General features: G+C 39.9%; 1 protein-coding gene and 1 long non-coding RNA gene across 3 annotated transcripts; one reads left to right on the top strand and one right to left on the bottom strand.

Moving 5' to 3' along the window:
• Positions 1-1,597: 1,597 nt before the first annotated feature.
• LOC103025822 (solute carrier family 22 member 5) lies at positions 1,598-20,819 on the top strand. 2 transcript variants are annotated; one of them, XM_022676472.2, is made up of 10 exons: positions 1,598-2,014; positions 4,213-4,316; positions 4,421-4,575; positions 4,684-4,855; positions 8,846-8,972; positions 9,122-9,231; positions 10,994-11,208; positions 12,670-12,852; positions 14,808-14,862; positions 19,989-20,819. In XM_022676472.2, exons 1-10 carry the CDS (start codon positions 1,616-1,618, stop codon positions 20,089-20,091), a joined length of 1,623 nt encoding a protein of 540 aa, XP_022532193.1. In that variant the 5' UTR covers positions 1,598-1,615; the 3' UTR covers positions 20,092-20,819. The 2 variants fall into 2 exon arrangements, with proteins under 2 accessions (XP_022532193.1, XP_007233986.3); XM_007233924.4 differs by having other exon boundaries at positions 1,599-2,014; positions 14,727-14,862.
• On the bottom strand, positions 14,403-16,789 carry LOC125782423 (uncharacterized). Its single transcript, XR_007425100.1, has 2 exons — positions 15,982-16,789; positions 14,403-14,824 (listed from the first exon to the last, which is right to left on the bottom strand). It is a non-coding gene; the product is annotated as an uncharacterized LOC125782423 (long non-coding RNA).
• Positions 20,820-21,787: the final 968 nt, after the last annotated feature.

Below are 21,787 nucleotides of genomic sequence, written 5' to 3'. Positions count from 1 at the left end.
TGCACAGTATATTCATAATGTCTTTCATAAACTGAAACAGAAAATAACAACATTTGATGCTGTGTAGATTTTTTTACTGGAGTCTGCATCATGTTAAAATCAGGCTGACCAATCACATTTTACTTGTCATAGTCAGATCAAACAAATGAGCATGTAGACAGCAGCAGATCAGTTTTTTGCTGCCATAAATTTCAGTGTGATATATCCATATTCATATTCATATATGCAGAGTGGTATGTTATTTCTATGTTTTAAATAATGTATTAAAAGGTCTCTTAAAGACAACACTGTAATTATTTAATTGTTCATTGGTCAAACAGAGAGACTATGAAAGGCACAGCAGTGGCCTTTGCTCTCTCTCAGCTGAAGGACTAACATTTCATGTCATTTTGACAAGCTGGACACTGAAACAGCAGATAATATATGAGAACAAGCTAAAATTATGGCACATCTTTACAACGAGGATCTAATTAATAATTTGCAGAGCACAACAAGTCTCTTTATGCTTTGAACAAGAGCCATAAAAAATGCAATTGGCTGTAAAAACTAGATATGCATTTCCTGGTGGAAATACCAGTGCTGGCAAAGCAAAAACTAAAAAAGGAGAAATAAAAACAAAAGCATTCAAACTAGATACATAATACTTCTCTGTGGTACCGTGATAGGATGCAGCACCTGTGCAACAAGTCCAGTTATGAAATTTCCTCACTACTAAATATTCCACAGCCAACTGTCAGTGATATTATAACACAGTGGAAAAACACTGAATATTAGGGCTGCACCAAGTGATAATGTTTTTTATAGATTAATCAAAAAATACTTTTTTTTATTAGTCAATAAATCTAACCACTAATTTTAATTAATTCTAATTCATTTTAATTAAGTTGAAATGCAGGATTTCTACATTTATTGGAGTAATTTTACCTTTAGTATCTTTACTTTAACTCTACTTCATGATTTCTGTATTTTATTAAATGGCTTGATAATGTTGGATAACACACCATGTTTTAATAACATAATGACAGAATGATTTATGACATAGATCAACAAAGAAATCAATGCAACTTTTCAAGTGATTAGAGGGTATCTGTTAGATAAATTTAGTTACATTTAAGACTTTTTAAACTGAAACCCAGCTATGTGGACCGGACAACCGTCTTTCCTTTAAAGGACATGTATTTCATAGTTTTGTACATTTGTCTCAAACATAAAGTTGATGTTAGTTTACTTTGTTCCTTTTATTGACACACAATCATCATAGTGCTTGCAATTGCATGTCATTAAAATAAGTGATTCTGATTAATCATTTGCAGAACAAGCCTGGATGATCATAACTGGCATAAGCTTGTCTTACCATTGTTATATTACCATCAACAATAGAGTTATTGTGTATTATAATTTAAGTAAGTGCTGTACCAACAACTAGAGGTGTAAATACATACTGTTTTGTAAGTTAGAAGCAGGTTATCCTGCCAGCAACTATCATTCATTAATTTTATAGCCAAACCAATGTGCTTAGACCAAGATTTGTAAATCATTCAGTGTGAGCGTATTCATACTGGATCAGGTGGGAATGACGGTGCACATAAAGGTCCCAAGGTTAACTTTGGTGCAGATGATAACAGTCATGGAAGACTATGAGCAGGCGATAGCATTCCTTGGTCACTGGGGACCATATCAACAATTGATTTTTTTTCTACTGTGTTCTAGCACCATTCCCAATGGGTTCAGCGCTTTCTCTGTGATATTCCTGGCTGATATTCCAGCCCACCACTGCCTAATCCCAGGTGCAAACCTGAGTGAGGAATGGATCAGGGCAAGCATCCCTCTAAATGTGGTGAATGGCAAGCATGAGTTGAGCAAGTGTCGGAGATACAACCAGGAGATAATACGAAACCTTTCTGCTCAGGGCTTCAATCCCGAAGACGTAAACCTCACTAGTGTGGAATTGGAGAAATGCACAGATGGGTGGACTTACAGTAAAGACGTATACCAGTCCACCATTGTTACTGAAGTAAGTGATTTTTAGACTTCTTATTAACTCCCTTATTTTTCAAAAATTTCAAATGTTAGGTAATGGATGTCAATCCGCATGTGTAGCATGTGTATCGAGACCTGAATAACAACAAAGACGTGTGACATCTATCAAGAGTCATATTACTAATCTTCTGCAGTGCAAACATCTATGTATAGTGTCGGTTATGTGTGAAATTGTATATGTCCTATTTCTGTTTGTATTAATTGAGTTTTATTACTGTGTTATTAATACTGTGAGGGACCTGTGCCTGGTTGCATACAAGAACTTAAATAAAAAATTATTGTCTGAGGAACCTGTTAAGAGAAATTTTATAACTAGGAATGCAGATACCATTTTTTTCTAACCAAGTATATGTATTTTTGTACTTGCAGATACCGTTACTTATATATCTACTTAGAATTAAGCAATCAGGAACATTATGTAATAGTGTAGTTGTTAGTGTAAAGTAATGCAATGTAACCGTTCATTTAAGTAAAATTTATTTAAGTCACATTATATCAACAAATGTTCAACCCTTTTTCAAAACAAACATATTTTTAGGAAATACAAAGAAAATTGAGATTAGGTTTACTCTATGGACACAACACGATCACATGACAACAGGACCACATTAGCCAATTGCATCAGGAATAAATAAGAGGGAAATGAGGAGTGGGGTGCTGAGGGGAGTGGTGGAGTTTCTTTACCGTGTTTTTACACACCTCATCTCCTGTGCTGTGAATCTTGGACTGAATTTATATTATTCATACTTAAGCAATGAAGTTCCTGGCACATGGCATCAGATGTTGGTATTGAAGACTCATTTGCAGAGTTGAGTACAAGTATTTAGACATCAAGCATCTCTAGTCATAATCCCATAAATGTTCCTTTAAACTTAAATAATGGTTTATTAACAGGATCCCAAAACCTCACCTTAACATTTAAAAACTAAGTAAATAAAATATTTTTGAAGAAGAATTTGAGATTACTGAGCCATCATTTATTTATACATACATGTGCAAGTCTAAATGAGTAAGAGTGATGTTTTAATCGCTTGCTGTAGCTGAGAGATGAACTCAGCGCACATTCTTTGCACGTTGGACTTTGTTGTTGGAATTTAACTGCATCGTCACTGCTGCTGTTTATAGAGACCCACATGGTTCCTCAGTTTCAGTAGGGATAAAGTTAACTCTCTGTGGGTGGAGTCTTCATGGCCCAATCCCATGATCACAACACACAACAATAGGCTGTCCAGCAGCTAGACGGTCCTCCTTTCAGAGCATCTTGGATAATACAGACCTGAGTGTCTTTTTTTAATGAATTCTCATCTTTTCAAAGTGAACTTCAAAATATCCCATTATAATCACTTTATAAGAAGGCTTGTGGATCGATGAAACCAAACAAAAACTTTTTGAAATGTGTATGAACAATAAATACTGAATTATATTAGATTTTCAGGAAGTCTGATCATGAACTGAATCTCAAGGGAAGCATGGGTCATGCAGGAAGACAACAACCCTAAGCACAAGTCTTTCTACCAAAGAATAGTTAAAGAAGAATAAGATTAATATTTTGGAATGATAAATTCAAAATCCTTACTTTAATCCAATGGGAATTTTGTTGAAGGACCTGGTGAGCAGTTAATGTGAGGAAACCCATCAACATCCTAGAGTTAAAGCTGTTCTGTACGGAGAAAAAATTCTCCAATGTGCAATACTGATCAACATTTACCAGAAATGTTCAGTTGCAGCAGAAAAATTGAGCAGATAAACTATCTTGGGTTAATACTATCAAATAATTTGGTGACACTTTTTCATTCCGGCAACTCTGGCCACACCATGGACACACCCTCAGCTATGGACACACTCTCAGACTTGCTGATGCCTATAACAATATTTTTATAGTTCTACCCTATTTTGCACCAGTACTCCATTAACTAGTTCATTCATCTACTGTTTACGTATCTTTTGCACTGATTAATTTAAATTATTATATAACTGTGTAATTGCACTTTCTGTATGGCTGACATCAGTTATCTAAATCAAATTTAGGTAAATGTGATAAACACTGTGGTTTTAATGTTTCCAAACTGTCACAGCGTTTTGATTTGGGGTTGTAAAATGGTCAATGTATTTGCCATAGTTAATATAAATGATTATTCATGTATATATGAATATATCTGTATATATTTGTAGTTTGACCTAGTTTGTGATGATGAATGGAAACAACCCTTCACCTCCTCCATCTACTTTATTGGTGTGCTCTGTGGATCGTTCTTCTCTGGACAGATCTCTGACCGGTAAACTGAACACATCCTCAACATCACCATTCATTTCAAGTAAAGGTTTGCTGTTTTGTTCTTTATCACCTACCTGTTTTATAAATGTCTGTTTCTGGATTAAGGTTTGGAAGAAAGCCTGTTCTTTTTGCAACCATGATGGTCCAAACTATCTTCACCTTTATTCAAGTCTTTGCTCCATCTTGGGAAGTATTCTCCATTCTCTTCTTCATTGTCGGACTGGGACAGATTTCAAACTATGTGGCAGCGTTTGTTTTAGGTAATAACACAGAAAGAACCCATACACTACTTATTAAGTAAACTCTGGTAGTTAATTAGCAAAGCCCTCAGCACTGATGGAATTATTTTCTGTTCTTGCCATCAACAGGTACAGAACTCCTTTCTGGAGGTGTAAGGGTGTTTTACTCATCACTGGGAGTTTGTTTGTTTTTTGCTTTTGGTTACATGATGCTGCCACTGATAGCATATTTAATACGTAATTGGAGGATGCTTCTGGTTGCGCTGTCTGTACCTGGTCTTATCTACATCCCCCTCTGGTGGTAAGTATGAGTAACTGACAACTGGTTGCCTGACAAAATTGTATTTAAAGGCACTATATGACAACGTTTGTGATTGGTCAGGAGCATAAGTAAAGTAATCTGCTGAAAGTAAGATTGTGAAGGCGTGTTTGTCTTTATGCAAATTTCTGTACTATCCTACTAACCCTAATTACTCTGTTAACACAACCCAGAGTGGGGTGTAGTGAAACATGATAACAAGTACAAACTTATCGAATAGAGCACCTCCGTTCTCCCACCGGATTCTGAAATGCAATGCTTTTAGCCGATGCTCCCAACAGGCTTAAAATGCTAGAGATAGGGGCATGGCATTTTCCATTCAAGCTCAAAGTAGCTCCACACTTAAATGCTTAAATTCTGAGCGCCCTGACATTTAAAGGTCTCCTTCTGAATAAAATTCACTTTTTCTTGTTCTTGGTGAAATACAATAGGTCTCTCTGAGTTGTATATGCATTGTTGCTTTTTCTCAGCCTCCATTGTCTGCAGTTGCTAGTAAAAGAAAATGTTCAGAAAAAAGTCAATCAGGAAAAGCACCGTGTCTACGTCAACTCGTAAGTTTATGGCCTTGCCCACCTTGGCTCGGGACCGCCCACAGACAGAGCTAACCATAGCAGAGCCAACACTGTCTACAGCTCTGTTTACACCAGATAGATTATTTTAGATATTAGATATTATCTAATTAGACATTAGATATCTTGTGTTAGTAATTATAGGTTTAAACCAGGATTTCTGGTTGATTCCGCGTTTTACCCAGAAAATACACCAGGGAAGCACGGTTTGACAAGGTAGCAAAACTTGAAAGAACACCGGTCAAAGCGGGCGCTGTTCAGGTCGGATTTTAGGATATAAAACACCGAATCACCAAGTCTGAGGTAAGAGTTTATTAGCTTAGTGAAGCACGTGCCTGCGCTGTACTGGTTTCCATTTACACCCCAAAGAAATACTTGGCCCCCCCAATTATCATTGTATAATTTGCACCTTGTAAATGCATTCCTACATCTTCCCTTAACATTTAATATTGTAGTTACAGTGTCAAAATATGTGGATGAGGTGGGACAAAATCCTTATCTACAGGGATTTTCAATTACATAGTTATTTTCTATATATTTAGAATTAAATAACAAATGATTCCTGTAGGAGAGATCCTGTAGAATAGAAATAAAAATGCAAGAGTGAGAAAGCTAATGAAAGATAGCAGCCAGTATCATTGTTTTCATTGTTTGTGTTTTTGCAGGATTAACTGTGGATTTTGCTGTATAATATATTATTTATGACTATGAAGATTATTGTGTGGTATGTGCTACACTAGATGATGTAATGAATTTATCTTTTACGTGATATACACATTTCGGTAAGGAAGCAAGACATTTGTAAGACTTCAGTTTAGTGGAACTCCTGCGCTGTACTAGTTTCCATTTACACCCCAAATAAATACTTGACCCCCCCAATTATCATTGTATAAATTGCACCCTGTTTAAAACGAATGAAAAAATGATGGAATGAGATATTAAAAAACACACAGTACCATAAGACCTCAGAGTACCTTTTCTAGGTGCCGCTATCTTGAAATAAAGTCAAGTCAAGTCAAGAGGCTTTTATTGTCATTAAAAGTACAGGTACACAGTGTAATGAAATTATATTCCTCTGGAACCATGGTGCAACATGGAACAACAATGCAATAGACAACAAAGTGCAAACATGCAAAGAATGTGCAACATAAAACTACAATAATTACAATAAATACAACAGACAAGACAATATAACAGACAAGACAGTGTAGTACTTATATGGTTCAATGAATTGTGTGTAGTGAAGATAAGTGCAGAGATATGTAACACACTATAACATATAGAACATACATGATCACAGTAGTTGAGGTAGAATATACAGAACTTAGTGGAATATAGAATTAGCAGCAAATATTGCTGGTAGGTATAAAGACAGTTCCAGTCTCTGTGTTGAGGGTGTGTGTAGAGTGATAGGTGGGCTTAGTACACTCTCACACTGTGAGAATGAGGGGGTAAGTTCCGTCTCTGTGTGTTGAGGAGTCTGATTGCCTGGTAGAAGAAGCTGTTGCAGACTAGTGGAGGCTTGGATGCTCTGATATCTTCTACCAGACGATATCAGAGCGAAGAGTCCGTGTGAGAGATGGTTGAGGTCGTCCACAATGCTGGTGGCTTTGCGGATGCAGCGTGTGGTGTAGATGTCAGTGATGGAGGGGAGAGAGACTCCGATGATCTCAGCTGTCTTCACTATCCTGTGTAGGGTCTTGCGATCTGAGATGTTGCAGTTCCCAAACCAGATGGTGATGCAGGTGTTCAAGATGCTTTACACAGTCCCTTTGTATAACATGGTGAGGATGGGAGGTAAAAGATGTGCTTTTCTCAGTCTCCGCAGGAAGTAGAGCCTCTCAAAGCATTTCATGATGATGGGTGTGGATTTTCTTAGCGTAAGTGCGCTTTGCCTCTCTGATCCCCCGGGAGAGCCTGGCTCTAGCTGTTCTGAGGTCAGCCTTGTCCTCTGACTTGAAGACGTTGTTTCGGGTTCTCAGCAGCACACACACCTCTGCAGTCATCCACGGTAACATCATCAATGCACTCCAGGTTGATGGAGTCATCAGAAGTAGCAGCTTCTCTGAACATGTCCCAGTCAGTGTACTCAAAACAGTCCTGAAGAGCAGAGATGGCTTCTGGAGGCCAGGTTTTCACTTGCTTCCGTCCTGATTTGGCACGTCTGATGAGCTGTCTGTAAGCTGGAATGAGCATCACAGAGTAGCCGTAGTGGTCCAAGTGGGGGCGGGGCTCTGCTGTGTATGCACTGGGAATGTTAGTGTAAATAAGATCAAGCACATTAGCCCCACGCGTTGCAAAGTTTTCATTCTGGTGAAAGTTGAGTAACAGAGCCTTACTAGGTTAGGTTACTGTGATTGAAATCTCCAGTAACAATAAACAGACCGACAGTGTGGGAGTTCTGGAGTTGTTCTGGAGATTAGTAAGGGGAGTTATGTTGTGTTTGTTTTGTACAAGGATTCTCAATGAGGTTATTTGTTATCACAATTCCAGACCCATGAATCCTGGCATTGTCATCTTGGAACATACCCGTACCATCAGGGAAGAAAATCCATTGATGGAAAAAACTGGTCTATATTCAGTATATTCAGGTTGTCAGCTGACCTCACTCTTTGGGCACATAACATTGCTGAATGTAGACATGACCAACTGCAGCAACCCCAAATCATTTACTAAAATCCAGGTGGCGACTTCTTTTTGGCCAGGCAGTGTATTTGCTTGTTTAAATAAATCAGGGTTAGTTATGATGGATCAGTGTTTTTATATTATATTTATATATATATTATATTATATATATTTATTTTTGTATTTTTTAAATAAAGTTAGCTCAGGAAAGTGTGTAGTTCATTCTGCGGTAAAACTTAATATTTTTTTTAGATTTTCTATTTTTGCCCAAATACTATATTCTTAACTCTGTTTTATAAAATTTAAATACGAATAATTTTAAATCTAGAGTTGTTCTACTTGTGGTAGGGTTATTTTGTACACTGTAGCAAGTTGGATCACGTTATCTAGGACAGTGTTAAATTCAACTTTGTCATAGTTAATTTAACACTTTTAATTTTACTGTGAAAAAAAGTTTCCAGCTAAAACAGTTACAGAGCTTTATAAGCAGTGTAAAAAACCTCTAAAACTAATGTTTACAACCTCAACGTTTACATGAATCTAGCCCACTAAAAAGCCCTAGTAAGAGCTGGCCAGCCGTAGGAGAATATGGTGGTGTTGATACTAGAGAGAAACTCATCTACTCCAGACCTTTTCAACAAAATAACCACTAAAGAGCAAACATTGTAAGACACCTTTAACAAAAAATGTTATCTTATTGAGATTAACTTATCTTTTACTTTTTGCACACTTTTTGTTTTAGACCAGAACATTAAAATCTACATAAACAACATTACAGGTTCATTCCAGAGTCTCCTCGATGGCTCATTTCTCAGGGAAGAGTAGAAGAAGCTGAGGCCATAGTGAAAAACGCTGCTAGGAAAAATGGGGTCTTACCTCCTGACATCATTTTCAAGAAGTCTGAGGTAAATAAACACAATAGATGAACATAAACAATGGGATTTCTAAAATAAATAAGATCATTCATGTTAATAATAATAAGTCATATGATCATGATTAAAAATACAGTTGTAAAATCAAAAAATGAATTTCATGAATAAATTTTGTTTATTAGGAGGAAGAGAAAAACACTAAACCACAAAAAACTAAACCCGAAAATAATATATTGGATCTTATGAGAACCAGCAACATTCGGCGGACCACTCTGATCCTGTTTTTAGTTTGGTAAGAACCTCAGGTGTACAAACATTTGAACAAACACATATTAATCAGGACATGAATCAGGACATTTACCTCAATTGGTTGATTAAGTTTACTGAGCACATTGCTTGCACAAATTGTGGTGCATTGATATCACATATACAGTGGTGTGTAAACGTATTTGCCCCTTCACAGTTTTTTTCTCCTGTTTTCATTTTTCAGATTATCAAACAAACTTTAATATCATATAAATATAAAAAGCACTTTTTAAATGATAATTTTAATTATTAAGGGAAGAAACTATCCAAAACAATCTAGCCCTGTGTGAAAAAGTGTTTGCCCCTCCATAAATTAACTGTAATAAATTACACTTTTTGGAAAGCTGAGTTCAATTACTGCTGTGGTTTACTAACCACAAACAGGCCTGATTACTGCCAGACCTGTAGAATCAAAAAATCACTTACAAACTGACAAAATTAAAGCAGGGTAAAGGTCTCAAAAAACAACAAATGATGCCCCAATCTGAAGACATTCATCTATCTGTCTAGAAAAGTAATTTCTAAGGCTTTTGGAGCTACTATTCACAAATGCAGAAAACATGGAACAGTGACAAACCCTTCCCAGTAGTGACCGGCCGACCAAAATTACTCCAAAAGAGCATGGACAGCTCATCCAGGAGGTCCCCAAAGAACCCAAAACAACATTTAAAGGACTACAGGTCTCACTTGCCTCAGTTAAAGTCAGTGTTAATGATTCAATAATAAGACATAGGAGACTGGTCGAAAATGGTCTCCATGGGAGAGTTCTAAGATAAAAAACACTGCTGACCAAAAAAGAACACAATGGCCCATCTCACAACTGTCCCGTTACATCTGCTGCAAAAAACTGAAACATCATTTCAGAAAAAGAACATCATACTGAACGTAAAACATGGTGGTGGTAGTGTGATGGTCTGGGGCTGCTTCAGGATCTGGACAACTTGCTGTAATAGATCCAGGATAGAACCAGGAATTCTGCTGTTTACCAGACAATCCTGATGGAGAATATCCAGCCATCAGTTCATGACCTCAAGCTCAGGTGTACTTGGGTTCTGCACCTGGACAATGATCCAAAGCACACAAACAAGTCCACCTCTGGATGGCTTAAAAAAACTAAATGAAGGTTTTGGAGCGGCCTACTCAAAGTCTGATTGAGATGCTGTGGCTTAACTTAAACAGGAGGTTCATGCTGGAAAACCCTCCAATGTGTCTGATTTAAAACAATTGTGTAAAGAAGTGTGAAAGACTCACTGCCAGTTATCAGTAAAGCTTGATTAGAGTTGTTGCCGCTAAGGGTGACAAAACCAAGTTATTAGTTTTAGGGGCAAACACTTTTTCACACAGACTGTTGGTTTAGTTTTTAGTTTTTGTTTTTTCTTTTCATAAATAAAATTATCACTTAAAAAGTGCTTTTTACATTTATCCAGGTTATATTTGTCTGATATTAAAGTTTGTTTGGTAATCTGAGAAAATGTTAGTATGAAAAAAACGCAAAAACGAAAGAAACCTGTTAGGGGCAAATACTTTTTTACGCCACTGTATATTTGTTACTCAGACAGTACAGTTAACATTCATAGTAAAGTGGCCTCTTTCAAATATGGGACATACTTTTAAGTGTTTTAGGTATTTGTATATGTAGATAAAATAGCTTGGATACATTGAAAGGATAGTAATGTATGTTTTATTAATATTTGTTTGAAATATGTATTGTCTGCATTGCCGTGTGTAATTCTGTTTTCTGTGTGAAGGTTGACCCTCAGCATGGGGTACTTCGGCCTGTCATTAAACACATCTCGTCTACATGGAGATTCATATGTGAACTGTTTCATTTCTGCTGCTCTGGAGGTTCCCGCCTATATTACCAGTTGGCTGTCTCTGCGCTACTTACCCAGGAAACTCTCCTGTCCAGTCAGCATGCTGCTCGGAGGAGGAGTACTCTATTTCATTCAGTTAGTACCACCAGGTTAGATGCTGCTCCTTTATTGCAGTCAACTCTCCAATGTTGAATTCACTCACAAAACAGTTGAGAGTTGATTTTAACTTTCGGTATAGTTTTAAGTTTTTTGTGTTGGGGTTATTTAAAAGAGTAGAATATTTCAGTGTTAACCCAAATAAACAAGTATACTGCCCAACTCAGGGCATTTAATTAAAGTCCGCCCACCAGACAAGACATCAGCACCATCCTGTTACCCAATTATAGACTAAAACAAACAAACTATAATATCTACTCAATACATTTAAAGCAACAATTTTCACTCACTTTGTTTGAGTACATCACATATTTTCAGTAACTATTACCTAACTTTATCTACAGTAAAGTCTTCCTAACATTCCCTTAGTACAGTACACAAACCATAATTTTCCTATTGGCTCCTGGCAAAAATTTTGGCATAATAAGGTGTGTTCCCCAAACCCTAACTCACCATCATCGTGCAGTCTTGCACACCAGGGCTATCTTCCACTAGGTATTTAGTTATATTTTATATATTTATATAATTGTTTACCTTGCGACAGTGCTGTAGGCTATAAGAACAAATTACCTTTTTCCACACTGTAAAGTGTGTAAAGTACTGGCAATTAAATAAAAAGGTGAGGGATTAAAAAGACTGGTAGAAGGGGAATCAGGGATGAGTAAATCAATAGGTTTCAAGCAAACCTTTCCTGGATAAGCAACTGTTCATCATATTGAGTGATTAATCTGCTCTTAATTAATTAAACTCTTTTTAGTATTAGCTTAACAATTCAGGGAGTTAAACGAACTCACTCTGGCCGGGTGTTAAATGTTTAACTATTTTCAAATTGTTGATTTAACCCAGAAGAATGTACAGCTATATAAACTCTGGAAAAGAGATGACATAAACTCTGCGGGAGGTAATTCAGCAGTTGACTTGTTGCTGTGATACACAACAAAACAGCTAGATCTCATATGTTCTAAGAGTGTCATCTTGTACACATTAAACATAAATAATAATTAATAGTAATAAAAAGGATTAAAAACTCATTAAATGTGCAGGTGGTGTACAAAGCAACAGAAACATCACAGGTAAGGCTTACTGGCCACTGGTATGCTTTAGGTCTGCAGTAACTGAAGCCATTTGGGGGGTTGGATTCAGCTGGGGGACAGCTGTGGCCCAGTGGCCATTGTGTTTTCAGGGTTTGGGACCTGAAGTCACTGGATTAATTCCTTGGTCAGACCCCTTTAGCTTTTACTGCCCACATCCTAATGCTCTGCGTGTGTGCTCACATGAGTTCAGGTTATTGACACAGTGTACCATTTTCTACACAAAAAATGGTAACTTGCTCTTTTAGCCTACAGCACTGTGGCCAAGTAAACAATTATGTAAATTTATGAATATATAAAATATGTGCTAATTCCAATTTATATTCCAATAATTGTAATTAACTCTTCATTAAATTTTCCTAGACCTTCCCGCCTTATCTGTTGCTCTGGAAATGGCAGGGAAGTTTGGGATGGCTATCGGAACAGCCCTGATGTTCGCCTACACTGGAGAACTGTACCCAACAGTGCTGAGGAACACAGCAGTGGGGTCATGTGCTATGGTGTCCCGTGTGGGAAGTGCAGTTGCCCCCTACTTTATCCATTTAAGTAAGTGATTACAGTGGCTTGCAAAAGTATACATACTTTTTTAACTTTTTCACATTTTGTCACCTTACAACCACAAAAGATTTTAAGTGATAGACAAACACAAAGTATTGCATAATTGTGAAGTGGAATGAAAATGATCAAATAAAAATCTAAAAAGTGTGATGTGTAAAAATATGCAGCCCTTAGTAGCTTAGTAGCCATTCGCTGCAATTACAACTGTGCTCTGGGGTTTGTTTTTACCAGCTTTGCGCATCTAGAGACAAAAAAACAGCTCAAGCTCAGCCAGGTTGGATGGAGAGCATCTGTGAACAGCAATTTTCACGTATTGCCACAGAAGCTCAATGGGATTTCAGACTGGACCATTGTAACACATGAATATTCATTGTAGTTCTGGCTGTATGTTTAGGGTCATTGTCTTGCTGGAAGGTGAATCTCCTTCCCAGTCTTAAGTCTTTTGTTGCCTTCAACGGGTTTTCTTCCAGGATTGCCCTGTATATAGCTCAATCTATCTTCCCATTCACACCAGCTTCTCTGTCCCTGCTGAAGCATGATGCTGCCACTACTATGTTTCACAGTAGGGATGGATAGTGTGTTCAGGGTGATGAGCAGTGTTACTTTTCCTCTCCGTATAGCTCTTTGCATTTAGGCCAGAAAGTTCAACATTGGTCTTATCTAACCACATCACCTTCTTCAACATGTTTGCTACAACTGCAAACAGCAATTCATTCATTTCTTTTAGCAATGGATTTCTTCTTGACACTCTTGACATAAAGGCCGTATTTGTGGAGCGCATGACTAGTAGTCCTGTGGACAGAGTTGTGGATTTCTACAGCTGCTCCAGAGTGACCATGGGCCTCTTTGCTGCTTCTCTGACCAGTGCTCTCCTTGCTTGATCTGCCAGTTTGGGTGAATGGCAATGTCTTGGTAGGTTTGCAGGTGTAAAATACTTGGGATATTTTTTTATAACCCCTCTTTAAACTTCTCCACAACTTTATCTCTGACCTTTATCTCTGGTGAGTTCTTTGGTCTTCATGATGCTGTTTGTTCACTAGTGATCTCTAACAAACCACTGAGGCCTTCACAAAACAGGTGTTTATATTTATACTGAGACTAAATTACACACAGCTGGACTGTATTAACTAATTAAGTGACTTCTGAAGGCAATTAATTTTGCACTGGATTTTATTTAGGGGTTTTATAGTAAAGCGGGCTGAATTCTTTTGCACGTCACACTTTTCAGATTTATATTTTATAACAATTGTGATAACAATGCATAATTTTCATTACACTTATTCAATACATTGTGTTTGTCTGTCATTTAAAAGCTCAATAAAATATATTTAAGTTTGTGGTTGTAATGTGACAAAATGTGGAAAAGTTCAAGGGGTATGAATACTTTTGCAAGCCACTTTACATTAATGTTTTTTTAACTCTTCCATGTTTTTTTATCAGTTATAAATTTTCTCAATACAGTTCCAGTTAGTAACGTTTTTTTTCTTTTAATTACCGTTTTTATTAGTTTTAGTTAACGAAAATGTTTTTTATTTCAGTTTTCGTTATTTCGTTCGTTTTTGTTAAAAATAATACTTGGTTACTTGGCTACATTATAATTATCATGCCTGAGCTTTATATAAATTAAAATTAGCATTAAAAAACAGATGCCTACCTCTCAGACAATTTTCTGGAGCCCGACCCTCTCGGGTGGAGAATCTAAGCTCTAATATTTATATATCGAAATCGAACCGATACCGTGGCCCAAAAACTGCGATACGAACCAAACCGTGGCCATACTGTGACGTTGCATCCCTAGTACATATACATGTCCAATATCTATATCAGGCATCATAGTCATACACTGCTGTTGTTCCCCACAGGTGTGTATCATAAGTACTTACCCTACATCCTTTTGGGAACTCTATGCGTTTTTTCATCATTAACAACCCTGTTTCTGCCAGAGACCTTCAGGAGACCCCTTCCAGAGACAATAGATCAGATGCAGAAAAGAGAAAGGTATGTCACATTCAGTATACAGCAAAACACTGTTTGTAGCTATAATATTGAAAGTTCATATTTTAATGTTCAGTTCAACCTTGGGATTCCTTGCATAGTGGATATCATGTAGGGGTATTGCAAAGAACCCAGAAGTTTTTAGGGCCATATCACCCACTTGTTCTAAACAGTTTAAACTGATTAATTATACAACAGAATGGAAGAGTGAGAAGAAGTGTGACACCATAGCACTACAGTTGCGAATCAAAGACATGCATTTTTGTGAATAGAGTATCTGTTCTAGTATATAGTATATAGTGTATATACTATATACTAGAACATATATGTCTAGTATATATTTGTTATACCATACTAGACAATTGTTCTTTTGCTCGGGTTTTTAATTTCTCATAACAGTTTTGTAAAGCAAAAAAAAAAATAAAGCAAAGAGATGTTAAACACTGTGTCTACTTACTCTGTGCACGAGAAACTGGGACTTATTTTTTACTGTTCATAGTCGTTCTGATACCTTAACACTGAGCCAAAATGTTTTTAAAAATTAAATAGAGGGATTTTAATAACCCATAACATCCATATATTTCATCTATACACATTGATTTCAGTCAATATCAGCTGATTTTTGAGAACAATGTTCAAGAATAATATATAAAGTTGATAAAGTTGCGTCGGGGCTGGATACTTCAACAAGACAACAACCCTAAACACTAAACACTGCTCAAAATCCACTAAAGCATTCATGCAGAGAAACAAGTACAATGTTCTGAAATGATCATCTCAGATCATCTCAGTCCCAGACCTGAATTTAATTTCAAATCTGTGGTGTGATTTAAAGTGGGCTGCTGTTGATGCTCAGAAACCATCAAACCTGACTGAACTGGAGATGTTTTGTAAAGAAGAATGATCCAAAATACCTTGAACCAAAAGCCAGACTCTCATTGGAAGCTGTAGGAAGCATTTAGAGGATGATATTTCTGCAAAGTGGAGTTATGTATATAACTTAGTTTTGGGAGTTTGATCCACACCCTCACTCCTCCCACTATCCTCCCTATATAAACATTCACTTCCTCTCTACCTGCTTGTTAAACAACCACGCATGTGGTGTTGGCTCCTGCTCCTTACCTGGTACACGATGGTTCTACACCTGTATGTGTCCTGCGACCGGTTGTTCCCGTCCACCCCAGCTCCTCCATTGCCACTGCTCCAGGCTGCCTTCCCTGGTAGTGGTTTGTTTTGCCGTGCTGGCGTCTCCTCTCCCGGCTCCTCGACCTGGTCTGGCAACTACCGTGAGGTCTCCTCTGGACTTCAGCGGCTTCTTCTATCTCTCTCTCTCTCTCTCTCTCTCTCTCTCTCTCACCGCTGCCGCTAATCCCCTCCTGCTGCCCCCACGAGGCCTCCACGCGATCTTCATGTCCTTGCCGGTCTCTCTGTTTATCTCTCTGTCTCTCTCACTGCCACCTTTCCCATCACTTCCCCTACTGCTAATCCACTTCTGCTGCCCCTACGAGGCCTCCACGCGATCTTCTCGCCCTCATCGGCCTTTCTCACTCTCACTGCCACCTTTCCCAGCACCTCCTCTGCTGCTCCTCCCCTCCTGCTTCCCCTGTGTGTCCTTCACGTGATCTTTGAGTCCTCATCAGCCTTCTCTCTCTCTCTCTCTCTCTCTCTCATCGCCACATTTCCCAGCACTTCTGCTGCCGCTCCTCCCCTCCTGCTTCCCCCGCGAGGCCTACACGCGATCTTCGCATCCTCAGCGCTCTCTCTCTCTCTCACCATCGCCAGCACACCAGCTGCTGCTGCCCTCGCGGGGCCTCCTCGCATCTTTACCGGACTCCTCTTTATCCTTGTCGGCGCTGCTCGCGCCCCTCTGGCGGCTCACTGCATTGGTTCGGAGCTGTCTCTGGTTTTTAATCTGAACTTCAATTCTACAGCTTTTCTTTGCCCGGACTGCCAAATCCCGCGACCCGTTTTCCCCCTCCAACCAGCGTCCTTCCCCCGCCTCCCTGCAGCCCCACCGGGTGGTACTCGAGCGCGGCCACGCCTCCTCTCTCTCCTGAGCGAGTGTAAGTGCCTTCTATATAAATAGTTCAGTGAAATTCCTGCAAATGAGTTCAGCGTCACCTGCTGGTCACATGCTGCCAGTTTCTGTGTAAAGAAGTGCATACTGGGAGACCCCCAGCAGTCTGAGATATCCCTGCTGTGGGCCGGCTTGCTGACCAGCCCAGAACTGACGTACATATGAATGGTGACCTCGTTTCAGAATTGAAGACCAGTCATGCAAATGTGGTGTCCATTCTTGAGGCAGGACATCCTCCATCATCCTGCCCATCCTCCATCATCCCTACATCAGTCTGTCTGTCCTCCCTCCCCATCCTCCATCATCCCTACATCAGTCTGTCCGTCCTCCCTCCCCATCCTCCATCATCCCTACATCAGTCTGTCCGTCCTCCCTGCCCATCCTCAATCATCCCTACATCAGTCTGTCTGTCCTCCCTCCCCATCCTCCATCATCCCTACATCAGTCTGTCTGTCCTACCTTCCCATCCTCCATCATCCCTACATCAGTCTGTCCGTCCTCCCTGCCAATCCTCCATCATCCCAACATCCGTCTGTCTGTCCTCCTTGCCCAACCTCCATCATCCCTACATCAGTCTGTTTGTCCTCCCTGCCCATCCTTCATTGGCCTCATCACCATCATCGTCGCCATAATTAAAGACATCATCATCAGCATCATCACTATCACCATCATCACCATCGGCATCACCGCCACCATCAGTGCCACGTTCATTGTCCTCTCCATTATCTTTATCCTCCTCACCATCATCGACCTACTTTGTTTCATGTCCCCGGGTCTGGCTGGGCCATGTCTAACTTCCTCAGTCGCATCTGCTACGCAACATGGAGCATTGGCTTTCTTTTTGGGCCTACACCACGCGCATTATTCCACAAGTTGTTCGACACTATAATCCACTTTAACCAATTACTGACTCCCAGGACCTCATCCTCTATGTTGTTATTCCAGTACACTCCCATATTTGAATAGGCTGGCAGCTCCTTAAAACACCTCACTTAATTAATTCCATTCCTAGACCCCCACACTGCCTTCCTCATCTCGCCAGCACTTGTTCTTACCCGTTCTTCCTTCTCTAGTTTACCGCTCTGCCTTAATCCTCTTTCAACTGCTACTCAGATCTCCTCACCCTTTCCAACCACCACATTTTCTCTGGTCATCAAAACCTCAAAGAGAGCCTCTCGCTCTCAATCTGCACTTCCTTCTCTTCTCATTTTGTGTCTTACTGCATTCATGCTCTGCACAGGTCATGTGCTTCCCTTCTTTCCCCAACACTCAACCCCTCTTCCACTTTACCTAATTCCGCTCTTCATGCCCTTCTGGCAGTTCCCACCATCCTAGATGTAACAACACTTTCCCCCGATTTATACACAGCAACTCACCAGCTTGCATTGGCTCAGTTTCTGGCTTGCTCAAGGACTACACTATCACTTGGCGTTCCCAAGCCTTTCACAGTCAGTCCTCCCCTTAAATCTTTTTTGCCGTGGTCAAACGCTCTGATTCAACTTTTTGGGGCTTCAGCTTTACACTTTTCCAGCGAAGCTGCCCCAAACTCCACCCCAAATATTTTGAGTTTAATACTAGCAAAAGGAGAATATATTAAATATTGATGTAATTTTTCTGTTGGGGTTTTTGTTTAAAGAATTATTGCACACTTTCTGTAAATCCTATAAACATAAAAATATCACTATGTTCGTCTTCTCTATGATATATTTAACAACAATACAAACAACAATGATTTATTAAGGAATATCATGAAAATGATCAGGGGTGCCCAAACTTTTTCATACCACCGTAAAAAAGTGCTGAATGCTGTCATGCCAGAGGAGTTGAGGCAACAAGGTGGTGCGAGTAAGTGGGGGGGCAAACTGATGGAGAGAAATGAGAAGACTGTTAATGATATCTGGTGTTTTTCCGAGGCTGGGGAGGCATTTTAGAATCAAGGGGCCAAATGTTATTTTTTAATGGAAACCATATAAAGTTGTTCTCGGTGGACGACTCTCTACACTCTGAGGGAGCTTGCAAGGGAAAACCGCCAGGGGCATCTCTTTTCAAAACTCTCATGGGGGTAATGGTTGCAATGATGCCAAAGTGACCTTTTCAATGGGCACATTTACAAATACTGAATTGTCAAATTGCTCTGTGTAAATGAAACTGCTGGTCATCTCTATACTTTCCTCTTGATAAAGTTGGTAGCCACAGTTCTGCTAACTCCACTGTAGTGCCTTGTCCCCAAGAAGAGCACTTATTAGAGCAGCAGCTCCCATGCAAATGATCACCCTAAAAAAGAAAAATATTTTTGAAAGCAGATTTTTGAAACCATAAGAAGTGCATTAGAGAGGATTCATCATAATCATGTAATTCACACAATTTCCAGGGGAAATTATACTGCATCCACTGCTACTAAGAACACAGTGTAAGATCTGCCATTGCTTACTCGAGTTGCTGATAAATACTGATGGCTGTTTTCTAACCTCCGCTTCCAACTGCAGCCCACTGCTTTTGCTGACTAGCAAGGCAAAGCACAGTTCATCTCCAACAAACCTGCTGACTGTACAAGATTTGCATCCAAATATTAAAAATAATCTTTATATTTATAATTATAATGTTTTACCAATTATTTTTCAGCCTGTGAAAATGGAAGATTTTTTTAAAAACTGATGTAGTTTGTTGATTGGTTTATGTAAACAGTTGTCACAATATTTTTGTTAAATTGAATTAAAGCTGAAAGTACATTTGAATAAAATCATGATTGCTTCATCTCAAATTCATTCAAAATAATATTTTTGGACTGACCCATTTTTTACGGAAATAACTATATGTTAATTTTATATTAAGGGATAAGAACCTATGTCTTCCCTAGAATTCAGGCATACCTTTATTACTAATTTTATGATAATTAAGTGGTAGTTAATAATATGCTGCTGTAGCATGTGAACACAACCATAACTTAAAAAAGTAAGCAATGGGTACATCGTTAAAATCACATATATGACTGTGCCTTATCTTTTGTCAGAGCTTTTAAATGTAAATGTGAGTATTCTTTATTTCCCAACAGGATAAACTGCCCATGCTTCTCTATTAACAAAGAAAAGGACCCACAACTGAACACCATCTCCAACACCTCTGTACCCCAGATCCTTCAGGAAGAGAAGCTATGAGACTATTTATTGTTATATATATGTTTGTTAATTTTATGGTCCATACACATCCTTTTGTGTGAATACATAATTGACATATATTTATGTTTTTTCAAATATGAACTTTTTAAATGTGGTATTTGTTAAAACTAAGAACAATCTTAATGAATGAAAACAGTGAATGTTAAATGTGTTCTCTAAAACCTGAAATTATGTAAGATATCTCTGCTATGTTTATGTTTTTAATTAAAAGTTAGATGTCATGTTTTATAGCCTCTGCCTGAATTTTCTATGTAATTAAACTATTTATTTACAATTTACCCAAATAATTTGTTGTATTTGTTATAAATTACAATAATTAATAATATAAGCACACATTTAAATGTGTGTCATGTCCTGTCTGTTCTCTTGTCTGTATGTTCTCATGTGACCCGGCTCCTCTGTGTTTCATTCCCAGTGTTTTTCCACTCACCTGTGTTCATTTGTAGCTCCGCCCCTTCGTCCCAGGTGTTTCCTGTTCCCTGTGTGTGTGCACCTCTATTTAAGGTCCGTGTTCCATTTCCCCGGTGTCGATCCTTGTATGTTTATCGTCTGTCAGTGCTCTATGTGTTCCCCAGTTTCCTCAGTCCTGTTTTCAGTTTATTCCCGGTGTATTTTGTATTTGTTTTCTTTAATAAATCCCTTTTTTGTTTGCATTTGCGTCCGCCTCCGCGTCCTCCCTGCACCCGCACCTGACAGAAGGATCGACCTCAATATGGACGCAGCAAATAAGTGGACCGGCTCCAGGTTGGCGATCCGCCATGCACCATGCGGGACCCCGGCGTTGGAATCCCCGAGGCCTAAAGGACGCCACAGGCCTCGGGGTAGACGTTCTAAGGGGTCCAGCCAGCATGAAGAGGATCCCTTTACGGGGGAGGATTTTCTTTGGGGGACGCTAAGGGTTGGTGCGTTGAGCCTCGGGTCTCATCCCGTGTTTGGCAGTAGCCATGAGTACCCGAGGCAAGTGGCGCGCAGCCCGTGGGACTACCTGGGATGTGCGCCCAGAAGCTCCGAGGAGGAGGAGGAGCTCTACCCCGCACCAGCCCGTACTCCATTGCCGTTTCCCCCAGGGGCTGTACTCTACCCGCGCTCAGTGACTTTCGCGGCCGAGATGCCGCGCTCCGTGAAGCCAGCGGATGGGACGCCACGCTCTGTGACTCCCGTGGCTCATCCGCGCTCCGAGAATCCCGCGGTCGAGACGCCGCGCTCCGAGTATCTCGCGGCCGAGATGCCGCGCTCCGAGAATCCCGCGACCGAGACGCCACGCTCCGAGAAGCTCGCGGCTGAGGCTCCGCGCTCCGAGACCCCCACGGCTCATCTGCGCTCCGAGAAGCTCGCGGCTGAGGCTCCGCGCTCCGAGACCCCCGCGGCTCATCCGCTCCCCGAGACTTCAGCGGTGGCCGCGCCGCCCCCCGAGAAAGCGCCGGCGGCAGTGCCGCTCTCTGAAGCTCCGGCTAAGCTAGCTAGCCTGCTAGCTCCACCGCGCTCTCAAGCCCCACCTGCTTCCAGCACTCAAGCCCCACCTGCTTCCAGCTCTCCAGCCCGGCCGGATTCCAGGTCTGGTTTCTACAGCCTCGCCCACTGCTGAATCTGCGGTTCCAGGCCGGATCTTGGCGGCAGCCACACTCTCAGCTCCCGCTGAATCGGCGTCTTCGCCAGCTGTATCGGCGCTGCCTGC

This window comes from Astyanax mexicanus, chromosome 17 (genome assembly GCF_023375975.1).
Source record: "Astyanax mexicanus isolate ESR-SI-001 chromosome 17, AstMex3_surface, whole genome shotgun sequence".
In the NCBI taxonomy this organism is placed as follows: domain Eukaryota; kingdom Metazoa; phylum Chordata; class Actinopteri; order Characiformes; family Acestrorhamphidae; genus Astyanax; species Astyanax mexicanus.
The sequence above is the reverse complement of the archived record's forward strand: the minus strand, read 5'-3'. Positions and strand labels throughout refer to the sequence as shown.